At 34.9% G+C, this 14,697-nt stretch overlaps 1 protein-coding gene across 1 annotated transcript in view; it reads right to left on the bottom strand.

Annotated features, from left to right (window-relative positions):
* EEA1 (early endosome antigen 1) overlaps positions 1-14,697 on the bottom strand; it is a 119,876-nt gene that overhangs the window by 77,099 nt on the left and 28,080 nt on the right. Inside the window, exon 3 of the mRNA XM_012775252.3 lies at positions 2,091-2,218. Coding sequence (XP_012630706.2) covers positions 2,091-2,218 — 128 coding nt within the window. The remainder of the gene's footprint in view (positions 1-2,090; positions 2,219-14,697) is intronic.

Below are 14,697 nucleotides of genomic sequence, written 5' to 3'. Positions count from 1 at the left end.
GGAGAATGGTAGGGCAGAAGTCAGTCAGCTAACTAAACACTAAATGAAAAGTTAAGAATAAGGGAAGACTGTGGATGCTTTTATGTTGAAAGTTCATATATTGAACACAGTCTAATTTTTAGCTGAAAATGCAACTCTGTTAAGTCGATATTAAATACAACAACATTTATAATGTGATTTAAGATAAGTACATATATTTTATCTATTTCCTAACAAATGACAAGAATACTAGCCAAAATTATTAACTTATAAAGGAAAGAGCATTAATAGTCATGTAAAAAGAAAGATCCATTCTTCCCCAAAGCACTGGTTTTCCCACATATTTTAATAAATTAAAAGAACTATATTTTATAGTTCTGTATTACCTACTGACCATAAAGTTATATAATTACCATACTTTTTCTCTATATAGTATTTTTGTGTTACAGCAGACTAATCAAACAAGAAGTATTTTTTTCAAGGAAAGCATGAAAAAAATATTTTTTTATAAGTAGAATGAAATCAAGCTTTATTCCCCAGCGTGGGTAAAAGATGAGCATTTTCAGGCCGGGCGCGGTGGCTCACGCCTGTAATCCTAGCACTTTGGGAGGCCAAGACGGGCGGATTGCTCAAGGTCAGGAGTTCGAAACCAGCCTGAGCGAGACCCCGTCTCTACCAAAAATAGAAAGAAATTAATTGGCCAACTAAAAATATATATATATACAAAAAATTAGCCGGGCATGGTGGCGCATGCCTGTAGTCCCAGCTACTCGGGAGGCTGAGGCAGTAGGATTGCTGAGCCCAGGAGTTTGAGGTTGCTGTGAGCCAGGCTGACGCCACGGCACTCACTCTAGCCTGGGCAACAAAGTGAGACTCTGTCTCAAAAAAAAAAAAGATGAGCATTTCCAAAATAGCAGAAGAAAAGCAAAGTTATATTGTTGGATGATGCTCTAAGTAGTTATATTTTAGTTTAGTTTTAGCTCTCAAAATGATCAGGCTAAACTGCTAAAAAGCACAATGTGTACGTGTGCTTATTATCATATTGACGATTATAAATGACATTTTTAAAATTTAAATTAAAAATTAAATTTTAATTCTTGGCTAAATTCATTATTTTAGCAACTTGCTATAAAACTATTTAAACAAAGCATATCATTCTTTATTAAGCAGAATATGTTAAATATAATTTAACGTTATTTTGTTAACTCACAATCTCCATTAAAAATATAACCTCTGGCCGGGCGTGGTGGCTCACGCCTGTAATCCTAGCACTTTGGGAGGCTGAGGCGGGCGGATCGCTCAAGGTCAGGAGTTCGAAACCAGCCTGAGCGAGACCCCGTCTCTACCAAAAATAGAAAGAAATTAATTGACCAACTAAAATATATATATATATATACAAAACATTAGCCGGGCATGGTGGCGCATGCCTGTAGTCCCAGCTACTTGGGAGGCTGAGGCAGAAGGATTGCTTGAGCCCAGGAGATTGAGGTTGCTGTGAGCCAGGCTGACGCCACGGCACTCACTCTAGCCTGGGCAACAAAGTGAGACTCTGTCTCAAAAAAAAAAAAAAAAAAAAAAAAAAAATATAACCTCTGGCCAGGTATAGTGGCTCATGCCTATAATCCCAGCACTTTGGGAAGCCAAGGTTGGAGGATCGCTTGTGGCCAGGAGTTCAAGACCAGCCTGGGCAACATAGAGAGACTCCATCTCTAAAAAAATATTTAGTCGAGAATGGTGGCACACATCTATAGTCCCAGCTATTTGGGGGGCTGAGACAGATGGATCCCTGAGCCCAGAAGTTTGAGGTTGCTGTGAGCTATGATGATGCCACTGCACTCTAGGTGACAGAGAGAGACCCAATCTCAAAAAAAATAAATAAATAAAAAATAAAAATATAAGTTCTGTACCATGTTGTAGATGCTGGTATAGATAGTTGCTGATCAAGGACTAAATAGGTTGTAATAATAAGGGAGGAAGGCCATACTAAATGAGGACAGATTGAAATTAAATACAAAAAATTACCACTTTCATAAACTAATTAATCATGATTAAACCATAATATCATATGCATATTCTATAACAATATTAACTTCAAAATTATCATACTGTACCGCTTCAAAGCAATATTAGCCTCTCCTCCATGACTTGAATCATTACCAGCATCATGAACTGCTTCATAGTGTTTGAAAAGTTCATCAGCAGATCCAAGAGATTTCATACATTGGGGACATATGAAGCCCTATAGAAAGAAGCAGAACAAAAGTTTCAAAATAGCATTTTAATATTGCAAAACCACAATTTGCATGTTATGAAATATGGTCAAATGTCTTATCCTTACCAATGGTGCCACTAAGTAAATTTTAATTTATGGCATTAATCCCAAATTCCAGTATCATGCAAAGGTACTTCACTGTCTATTCTGGTGGACGTTTACAAAATACAGAGAAAACCCCTGCAACCATCTTTTAAGTTGAATAAATTAATGGCTAGAATACCAAATTCTAATTTGAGAAGTTCTAATCCAGAAGATTAATTGAAAAGATTTATCATCATATTCTTCTTCTTTCCAGATATCCCCATTTATAAAATAATACCTGCTTCAATCTACTTCATAGAAATGCTAACCAAAAAATTAAGAAGATGACACACTCTGATCACTGAAGGGAAAAAAGTAATACAATAAATCATTCATAATTGCCACAAAGTTCATATATCTACAATGATAGAGAAATATTCTAGTCAGTAAATTTCCTTGCTAACCTAAGGTTAACACAGTGAAAGTCTAAAATTAATGTACAGTCCCATGAAATATAAAAACTTATAATTAATCCCAGAATTACTATACAGTTAAGACTATCAACTAGAGTGCTATGTTAAATATGCTATATAGATCCATGTTTTATAAATTTGCAGTTGCAATGAATCATGAAATCAATCTCTTGGGCTGGAACTTTTTTTTAATAATAGTCTACTAAGGATAAATAATGTTTTACTAGCTTTTGTTTTGGGTGATAACAAAAAAGTATATTTCTTAAGTGGTTGCCATCAAAAATATTTGAGAAGCACTGGTATAGATCATTGTTAAATGTAGGATGGAATATGTAATAATAATAATGACTATTTTTTTATTGAGTCCATACTATATGCCAGGCACTTTCCCTATATAATCTCATGTAAATCTCACAACTCTTTATTAGTAAGTATTATTACTACCATTTTACAGAAGAAGAAATTAAACCACAGAAGAGTTAAATGACTTTCCTAAGGTCACAAACCTAACTAAACCAGGATACACACAGGTCTGTTGGATAAATCCCATGCTCTTTCCAGAATGCTACACTACCTCTTGAACTCATTTACTTACCCTTATAAGTGACTTCCTTAAAATAAACTCTTTTATATGCTAACTTTTTAGTGACTTTATTCAATAAATATTAGTTGATTATTATTTCAAGTGTTGTAATAGTTCTGTGGAAGATATAAATGGTAAAACAAAGCCTCAGCCTTCAAAGAACTGAGGAGGCAGAATATATATGTGTGTACAAATATATATATATATGAAAAAATACCTTAGTTCATGAAACTGAATTAATGATTAACCAGATGGCTTTAAAGCTGACATTGTAGCACCTGAGTACAAAGTGAATTAGCAAATCAAAGGGTAATATAGCTTTATCTCAAATTGTCTGTTGGTCCTATAGAAAATTATTTACTCAATTTCTTATCCTTCAAACTGTCAGTCATATTCAAAATATTAAATATTTTTTCAGCATCATCAACCCAATATACAATGGAAATCTCTCTCGACTTTGAATTACTCTTTAAATTATTTACATTCAAAAATTTTTATAGATAATAAAGTAGTAATTCCTCACACTTACATACACACAAACACTCAGATATATATGCCCTACACCAAGGGTTTTAAGGAGGCTTTACTCCACAAATGTACTTTTTAAAAATATTACCAGATGTCAATTCTGAAAACACTACCAGCCCATCTTTCACTGTACTCTACAAGAATATCCTTGTAGAATCTATTCTACAGGAGTATTTAATAAAGAATATTTTATTTCATTCATTAAATGCAAAACAAAATAGTGATTAGCAAAAATGTGATAAAGTTATTACAGATACAATTCTGCTAACTCAAGGTGGCAAGAAATAAGCTTGTTTTGCTTTTAACAAGTACATTATAATTCTAAAATGTCCCTCTATGACAGATACAAAAATAGAATGGAATGTGTGTGAGGGTGGTGTGCTTCAGTGTATTTTCATGCTGTGAGCAACAAGTAAATACATCATGACTTTGAAAGTTCTATGGAAAGTAAGTTTTGTTTTATGGGAACATACAGCTTTTATATATAAGAATGATCATCCTCTCTTTATTCTACAAAAACCAAAATGCATTTCTCTTGAAAAGTCACTCTTCTCCAAGGCTCTTTCAAGGACCTCCCCTCTTCTGACTCAATATTCTCCTTGGTTTATAATGATGCAAATAGTTTCAGCTATCACTTACATGCCAATGACTCCCAAATTTATATGACTAGCCAAGAACTCTCTACAGAATTCTTCTGGATCTTTATAACCAACATCTATCTCTACATGCATCCTATACGCATTTAAAATACAAAAAGTCCAAGACTCAATTCATTTCCCAAACCTCCTTTTCTCACCAATATCCATCCATCATCTAAACTAGAAACCTAAATATTATGCTAAACTATTCTCCCTCAGTCTCATTTCTAATAAAACACAAAGCCTGAACATTTCTCCTTTCCATCTTCTCATCTCCATCCTCACTGCAGCTGTCCATGTTCAGGCACTTAGTATCTCTTGTCCAGACTACTACAATAACGTATGTACTCTTCCCTCTCCCTAATTAATCTTCCACACAGCTGCCAGAGGAATCTTTCTAAAATAGATTCTTCAATATTCTTCACTAACCCTTATCATCAGTAAGGTCTTACCTGACCACTCCCCTAGTGGCCTATGCAGTCTGATCTCCAGACAACTCTCACTCTACACAACACGCTTCAACAATACTAAAGGACCCATGTTTCCCTGAGCAAGCCATGGTATTGCAAATTTCTATGCCTTTGCACATACTGCTTTTTTCCTCCAACTGCACCCCCATTAGCTTGTCAAGTCCCTACACTCACTATAATACACAAGACATTGGATCTTTTCATCTATATTCTCTTAATGGCTAAAATAGTATTGAACATACTATATTTTGATACATTGTATATTTATTTACTGAAATATGGATAAACCCGGCAGTGCAGAACTTGCCAAGAAACAGATCTTTAACAGCTTATAGATTAGAAAAGCTTCCAATGGTACAAAATGAGCTATGCTATAAGTTCTCTTATCACGTAAAAAACTAAAAATAAATAAAACCTCTGCTCCTTCATTGGATGCTGATGCAAAAAATGCATATCTTCATTTATCATTTATACACATTATGTGACAGAAACAAGATTCACTGATTATTGGGGATATTGATATGTAGACAAATATTACCATACAATGCTATAAGACCAGTCTATATAAAGGACTACGGGAAGCCGGGCACGGTGGCTCACGCCTGTAATCCTAGCACTCTGGGAGGCTGAGGCGGGAGGATTGCTCGAGGTCAGGAGTTCGAAACCACCCTGAGCAAGAGCAAGACCCCGTCTCTACTATAAATAGAAAGAAATTAATTGGCCAACTAATATATATAGAAAATTAGCCGGGCATGGTGGCACATGCCTGTAGTCCCAGCTACTCGGGAGGCTGAGGCAGAAGGATTGCTTGAGCCCAGGAGTTTAAGGTTGCTGTGAGCTAGGCTGACGCCACGGCATTCACTCTAGCCTGGTCAACAAGCGAGACTCTTTCTCAAAAAAAAATAAATAAATAAAGGACTATGGGAACACAGGAGAAGTATCTGGCAGCAGTTAATCAATTACCAAAAATTACATACAAACACATGTATATATTATGTATGTATCTCATATCCATCCTCACTGCAGCTGTAATTATGTATGTGTGTATATATACATAAACATGTATATATAAATATGTATATATGTGAGATATTGGAATGAGGTACTAAAGAATGAATAGGAGATTACCTGGCAGAGATAAAAGACAGGCATTCTAAGCAAACAAAGGAGCATGAACAAAGGTGTGGGAAGCACTATTCAAACAGTCATGCTACATTTGGGAAATAGGAGGCTTCTAGGTGTGTTCTGATCACAGAGCCAGAGTAAAGGGCAGAGGTGAATGAATGCAATGATCTCCTGTGAAACTCCTGAAATAAGCAAAGACAGTAGTATTGAGGATATGCCTTTGGAAATCAGAATACAGTCATACCGATAGGCTCCAGAGATATTTGGTGCTCAGCATTGTCTTCTAAATGAATGAATGCTCCCAGCCTGCATGTTAATCTAGCTGGCGTAATTACCACCATGTTTCATATGGCCCTACATTATGCTTAATTTGGCACTCTTAGATCTTCTGCCCAGTAAGTGTTGTACAATACATGCCTTTAGTGCAACAGTACATGAACTCCTATAATATTTAGCCTGCCATTTCTCTTTTGCATCTCAACTTCTGCTAGTCATTAGAAAGTAAATTATAAAGTGTTCCTCAGAGTCTACATCCCTATTTAATCTTCACAACTTTGGCTTTTTAACTATTGTCTCTATTTCCAAGTTTTAGTTCTAGATACCTAAGAGTGCCAGAAAGCTAATGATGACATTTAGGTATGCCATACCTTCTTAAAAAGGTTTCCAAATATTACCAGGTTAATATCCCAAAAAGAACTGATTCATTCCTAAAGAGAAATTTTAGAAATCAGTAATATGTATTTCATTATAGAAATATCCCACATATGTGAATTTTTCATGTAATTAGAACTTGCACATTTAACTAAAACTTAAATTTTGAGACATTTCTGATAAAAATAAATCTTTCTAAAATAAATATACTTCCTCACCTTCTTAAATAGATGATATTAAATCTTTGTCTGATGTCTCAGAGACATAAATATTAATTACTGAAGGGGTGTCTTTCACTCTATTAAATTCTGGCAAGACTATTTAACTCCTGTATCTATATTTCGTAGTTTTCCTATATCCTACTTTGTATTTAAATAGTCATTTCTAAAAATTCTTAGCCCAATAATTCTAAGAATGCTAGCCAGTGATGGATGGAAAGGGCAGATTAAGAAAAAGAGTTTATTATTAAAAACCACATCATTCAAAATAAAGTAAAATAGGCTCAGAATGAGTACCTAAGGAATGTTCCACGAATAGACTGCATGATCTTTAGTTCTGGATTTAAGAGACTCTTTTTCCTTTTATGTTTTCTGAAATACCTTCAAGAGGATTGAGGTTGTTAGATAGATAAATTCCAGAGAAGGACTACTAGCTAAGAATAAAATACTAAAAATAGCCAGCTACATTTATTTCCCTTAATTATTCCAAATTTGTCACCAACTTCCAAAAACACAATTTACTTAAGATTAAAGATAATAAATTCCTTACTCTTAGAGTTCAGTTATCTATAATCCTATCTCAGATCCACTGCAGCTACGAACTTATCTTAAAACCTGATATTAAATACTTAGGATATTTATGTTATACCAAGTGTCCTTTTAGTTAAAAAGAAAGCTCTTAATAAGTGACAAGTGGGTGAGATGGTTACTTTAGATTTTGGCTAATCCATAAAGAAAAAAAGGTGATCCACAAATTCTAGAAGGATGATAACTGGTAAAATGCTAAGCAGATTTTCAAGAATCTTCTATGCCTCCACTTTGGTTCACTAATCTGGCTAGTTTCACTGCTGTCATCCAATATGCACTCATTCCCCACCACTACAGAGAATGTCTGGTTGAATTGTGTTTCTGTGAAGTTTTTCCTGAGCTTTCCTCAAGTTGAATTAGCCATTGTACTCTTTTTGCAAATAATTACTAGCATAGAAACTTCCTGGGGTAGAGATCACATCTTAGGTATCTTTTTACCTCCTTTACTTACCAAAATACCTGCTACACAAAAGGTACTCCATTAATATGTTAAATAAGTGAATGCTCCTGACGTTTTTGTTTTTATTTTTATTCGTTTTTGTGGATCTGTTCTCTAATGAAGGGATTGTTTTCTTCTATATACAAGTGCCTCATAGACAAAAAGTAAGTCATATGTTTTGGTCTTCCATGATATTATACAAAAAGTTGCATTCTTTTTATAAGATTTGTAAAAGACTAAAAAAAAAAGCTATGTTTCTCTTTGTTTTTAGAATACCATAGTGATTTTCAAAGAAAACAGATATATCAAGATCATCTGAGAAACTCTTTCCAGCCTAAAAATGGGCAACACTTCCTCTCACTTGCTCCCACCTTCAGCCTTAGATATGTACCAGCCCCACACTACCAAGAGAAATATTTTTGGGGTAATCCACTGTTACTTATAAAAGTGTGACATTCTGTCAGTCACCTCCCTCAAGTCTGGGGGAGTTAAAACAAAGATTGAGACAGTCTTAGATTCAAGTTCTGATGCTGTATTTCCCAAATAAGGAAAATAACTGTCCATATGCAAAGATTTCTTTCCATGTAAGAGCAAAGCATTTTAACCTAGAACACTATAACACATTTATTAATAAAACATTAACAAAATAATAAAGATATATTTTACAAATGTTGAAAAAAATCATTTACTTTATATTTCATAGCAAAATTTATACAAAAATATTAACTTAAATTTTTATATTTATTTACAAATTCAAAAAAAGACAGCTGCAACAGTAAGAAAAACCAAGCAGACTTCCCAAGAGCCTCTTTTCCTTATTGAATCTTCCTAAAGCATGCATAATTAAAGCAATCCGTATTCCCTTGTAGCGTAAAAAGTTAAGCAACACCAAGGCAAGAAAAAACAAAGCTATTTGGGGCAACCCATAACCAAGCTGCTAAAACAAAATATACAAGACCCACAGTAACACTGGAGTCATTAAGAAGTTCCTGTCCTCTTGTTTCATTTTCAGCGTGCACTTTCTGGTAATGCTCCGATAAATCAATAGCAGTTATATATCTTTTCATACATAATGGGCAGATGAAACCCTGTGAAATAACAACTTTTAGAAGGCTATACAGAAAAATGCTTTTATAAAACAAAACATAGACAACACAAATAGAAATACTAGGAAAATAATTAGCATATCTCTTTTTAGTACAGGTAAGGAAAATTTTCACATAGTAACTGTGAAAGATCTATCCAAAATAGGATTCATAAAATTAGCTCCAAACTGCTGCTGTAAATCTTCATTGGTTCTATTTTTCTTATTTTAGTACACAGTTGCTTTGGTTGGAACATTATTTTGTCATTACTTATCTGAAACTTACTATTGGCAAGTTAGCTTTACTTTTAGATCAAGAAATTACTGGTAGGTATAAAAAATACCTTTATGTGGTATAATGTTCTCAACAAAGAAGTTCTCTTAATGAAAGCAATTTTTAGTTTGAGTTTATTCCACTAGCCTGAGATCCCTTTCTTGCCCACTCCCATAATTCCCAGTGGATGATCCCTCCTCCTAATTTTCTGAGTGGAATAAAACCATTCTAAAACAATTTCTCAAATTCCCTATATCTAACAGTATCTATATTTTAAAATATGGGCTGTTACACTGATCTATGTATGGCTTGAGGTTTTATCAAATAAGAATAGTAAAAAGGTGAGAAAATAAGAGATTGAGAGTATCAGGGAGAAAGTAAATAAAATGAAGACAGTGGCGAGGACAAAAGGTTTTAACAGTTATAGCATCATGAGTTTTGAGGTCAAAAATAGATGTGGATTTGGAGATCAACTAATGCCAATTATATGCCGTTAAGGAAATCGCTTTACTTTGCTAAGTATCAGTTTTTCCTTATCTATAAAATGAGGCTATATTAGCACCTATTCTTCTAGAGTTACTGTGTACATCAAATGCTTAAGCATCAAACGCTTAAATGTCTTAGAGCCTGAGACACTGTAAGTGCTCAACAAATATTAACTGCCATTAGATATATGCTTGGAAATGAAAAGAAAGGACTGACAGACTAGACGAAAAGATACCAATTAAAAACCTGGATTATTGACCAAGGCCAAGGAAATAAAGCAGTGAGAATACGAGAAAGAAAAATTTTGAGAGGATAGACAGTTATAATAAAGAATGAGAAGATATGACTTTAATATTTCTAGTGAAACTATTCTGCCTGATGACAAAGTAGACAGTACTGTCATGGAATTGAATAGCAAGAAAAGAGGTAATAAAGGCCATTGGCACTGACTACATTAAGGAACTAGGAGGCTAAAATGTTCCTTGAGTTACTAAAGTCACTTAGGATAAGAGAAAGGAAGGAGAGGAAGACTGAAAACAAGATTCCAGAGCAAGAGGCAAGACAGAGTAGCAAGTGATAGGCTTGGGCTTGAATCCTGGATTCACACCACCCTTGGTAGCTGTGTGACCTTCAGTTTCCTTATCTGTTAAGGGGGATAACAATAGCACCAACTTCATATTGATCTCATGACCATTAAGTGAGATAATACATGTAAAGCAGCTGTCATTACTATCATTATTCCTTTTATTAACAACCCTTAAAAGAGATTATCAGGGGGATGAAAGTGAGGAACATGAATTCATGTTTTATACTGATGAAAGACAACCACAGTCTCAAGTGCTAGAACCACAGAATAATACTTCTTTAAAAGATGTTTTTTGTTTTTGCCACCACAGCTTTATGCTACCTTTCACTTTACTCTTGTTTATTCACTGCTAAGTTTCCACATACAATCATTCAATCATTCATTAAGAAGTATTTACTTTCTGGTGTTCTATTATTCTTTCTGGTGTTCTGGTATTCTATTCACAATAGGGTGACTATGGTTAATGGTAAAATATTGTCTATCACAAAATAGTTAGAAGAGTGGTTTCTGAATGCTCTCAAAACAAAGAAATGATATATGTATGAGATGATGGATTTACTAACTATCCTAACTGGATCATTATACAATATAGATATGTATTGAACATCAAACTGTACACCATAAATATGTACAATTATAATGTGTCAATTAAAAAATAAATTTAAAAAATGTTTGAAGTACTTACTGAATGTGATTATTGTGTTTCAGCTGCTATGGTATGGTGCTGAGAACACAATGGTAAATAAGGCAAAGTCCCTTCCTGCAAGAAGGTAACAGCTTTCTTGAAAAAGTTACCAAAAAAAATAATTAAATGTTATATCCCACTTATCAGAAAATCCTATTAGATCCACATTCAAAATGTATCCAGAATCTCAGCACCTCTGCTGTTACCATTCTGCTCCAAGCTGCCACCACACTGTACATGGATCGCTGCAACAGCCTACCAACAGTCTCTCTGCTTCTACTCTTAGCCCACTACGGTTTATTTTCAACTTAGCAGCCAAAGTGTATCCTATAAAAAATGGAAATCAAATCTTGTCTTTTCCCTGCTCAAAACTCCCCAATGGCTTCCTATCACGCTAAGAGTTAAAAACTAAAGTCTGTGTAATAGTCTCTAAGGCCTACAAGAGGTAGGTCTGATCACCTCGCTGACCCAGTCTCCCCTCACTCACTGTGCTAGAGCTACGCTGGTCTCCTGGCTGCTTTTTTGACATGCCAGGCACACTCTACCTCAGGAGACTTTCCACTTATTCCACATGCTAGAACAACGATTGCTCCAGAAATCCACATGACTCATTTCCTCGCTTTCTTCAGATCCTTTTGCACTATCCCCTTCCCTGATAACTAAAAACTGCAGCCACCGAAACAATTTCTATGCCCCCTTTCCTACTTTACTTTTCTCAATATCACCAATTGTCTCACTCAGTACATTTTTAGTATGCTTTGTATTTTCCCTGTTTCCACTCACTTGGAGGTAAGCTCCACCAGGATAAAGATGCTTTACTTTATCCACTGCTATTTCTCCAATATATGGCAGGTGAGGGAAAGGAAAAGTGAAGTTTGTTTCTAAATCCTTAGCATCAACATCTGAGATTTTCTAAGATAAAGATAGCCGAAAGAAAAGCAAGTTGAATGTTGGGGCAGGAAAGGGTAGAGGGCAAGAATTCATTTTGAACATATTAAATTTAGGACCAATATTAAAACACATATCAAAGGCCTAAGTTTCTACCTGAAGATTCTAGGAAAAAATAAGCAAACTAAATTAAAAATAAGGCAGAAATCAATAAAAGAGAATAGCAAAAGACTGAGAATATTAACAAAGTCAAAAATTTGAAAGATTAATAAATAGGTAAACTTGTAACAAGTAAAATCAAGAAAGAAGGAAAGAAAATATAAATAACCAATATCATAGGATATCTCTAAAGATCCTACAGACATTTACGCCAATAAATTCAACAACTTAGATGAAATAACAAATTCATTGAAAACACAACTTGCCAAAACTGACTCACAAATAAATAGAAAATCTGAATAACCCAATAGCTATTCATGAAATTCAACTCATAATTGAAATACTTCCCACAAAGAAAGCTCCAAGCCCCAATAGTTTCATTAGGGAACTCTAGCAAACATTCAAGGTATAATTAGTGCCTATCCTACAAACTTTTTCAGAAAATAATGGAAGAAGTTATTCCTAACTAATGCGGTCAGCATAACCCAGATACTAAAACCTGACAAAAACATTTCCAAAAAAAATTACAGACCAATATCCCTCATGACTAAATGTAAACATCCTCAAAAACTATAAGCAAATGAAATCCAGAAATATACAGGTCCAATATCCCTTATCCAAAATGCTTCAGTGTAGAAGTGTTTTGAATTTTGGATTTTTCTGGATTTCAGAATATTTGCATTACACTTACTGGCTGAGCATCCTAATCTGAAAATCTGAAATCCAAATTGCTCCAATAAGCATTCCTTTGAGAATCATGTAGGTCCTTAAAAGGTTTCAGATTTTGGAGCATTTCGGATTTCAGATTTTTAGATTAGGGATGTTCAACCTGTATTAAAATAGTAACAACACATCATGCCCTAGTGGAGTTTATCCTAGGAATACAAGAGATCAACATTCAAAAACCAATCAGTGTAATTCATAACACTAACAGAACAAAGGAGAAAATCATATCATCTCAATAGATACAGGAAAAGTGTTTGGCAATATTCAAAATCCAATCAAAGTACAAAGGTAAAAGGGCAGGTAGAAGGGAAGGGAAAGGAAGGGAAGGAGAACAGATCTCTTAGAAAACTAGGAATAGAAAATATCCTTAAGCTAATTGAGACAAACTTATGGCCACCATCATTCTCAATGGTAAAAGCCTTAAATGCTATTCCCCTAAGTCCAAGAACAAAGCAAGATACGTGCTCCATCCAATTCTATTTATAATGTACCTAAAATTAAGGCCCACTATTATGTGCTGCCTCGACATCTGGTGAAACTGGGAGGGCCTTAAATGGCCTAACTACCAGCTCCCCTCCCCACCCTACTCCCACAGATAAAGGTCCGCAAATCAAACAACCCTTCTTATCACAGGGACCAGGCACAGTGCCTGGTTCTCCCCAAGTAATGTGTTTCAGTTTCCTAAGCTCACAGACTTATTCAAACAATCCCATCATACTCTTCTGTAGGAACCAGAAGGCATCCCATCCTTTTGTCACTGCAAAGTCTGTCTCCCACAGCCCCTGGTTGTTCACTGTGTTCCCAAGCGGAATCATCACGTAGCCCCACATGGCGTGTGGTGTCCATCTCCCCTAGGCTGTGAATATCTGACTAATAAACTGCTATTGATTTTGTCTGCCCAGTGTCGGGTTTTACGTGTTCAGCTATTGCCATAACTCTAGGACAAAATCCCTCCCTCACCACAGGGTAAATAGGAGGCAATGTAAACACTGACAAAGGACCTGTATCCAGTATAGATAAAGAACTCTTAATTCAATAATGAAAAGACTTTCCACTTATTCCACATGCTAGAACAACGATTGCTCCAGAAATCCACATGACTCATTTCCTTGCCACAAAGAGCTCCCACAAGAAAAGTTACAGGGGACATAAATTCAGTCAAAAAAGTCACAAAATACACAAAAAAACAAGGCATGATGAGTGGCAACCAACAAAAAGAACTGGTAACAGAGTCAAACCTGCAAAGTTTCAAATGCTATAATAATACTATACACATTATCGTACATAAAATACAAAATAATCATGTTTGTAATGCTAAAATAAATTAAAGGGCAGCTTAAAAATAAGCAAAGAACAAGTAACTATGAAAAAGGAAGACCAGATGTGAAAACAAACCAAACTTCTAGAAATGAAAATAGGATACTTAAATTAAAATCATTGGGTATATTTATTAAATAGTAGATGTTCTCCATAGCTGAGGAAAGATTTAATTAATTAGATTATAGATTTGAAAAAATCCAGAATGAAAAACAAACAAAAAAGGAAGACATAAAATATAAAACGAAATAAATGATAGAGTGAGAATTTTTTTTTATCTTTATTTTTTTTTGAGACAGAGTCTCCCTTTGTTGCCCAGGCTAGAGTGAGTGCCATGGCATCAGCCTAGCTCACAGCAACCTCAAACTCCTGGCTCAAGCAATCCTTCTGCCTCAGCCTCCCAAGTAGCTGGGACTACAGGCATGCGCCACCATGCCCGGCTAATTTTTTCTATATATATTAGTTGGCCAATTAATTTCTATTTATAGTAGAGACAGGGTCTCA

This window comes from Microcebus murinus, chromosome 10 (genome assembly GCF_040939455.1).
Source record: "Microcebus murinus isolate Inina chromosome 10, M.murinus_Inina_mat1.0, whole genome shotgun sequence".
NCBI lineage: Eukaryota > Metazoa > Chordata > Mammalia > Primates > Cheirogaleidae > Microcebus > Microcebus murinus.
The sequence above is the reverse complement of the archived record's forward strand: the minus strand, read 5'-3'. Positions and strand labels throughout refer to the sequence as shown.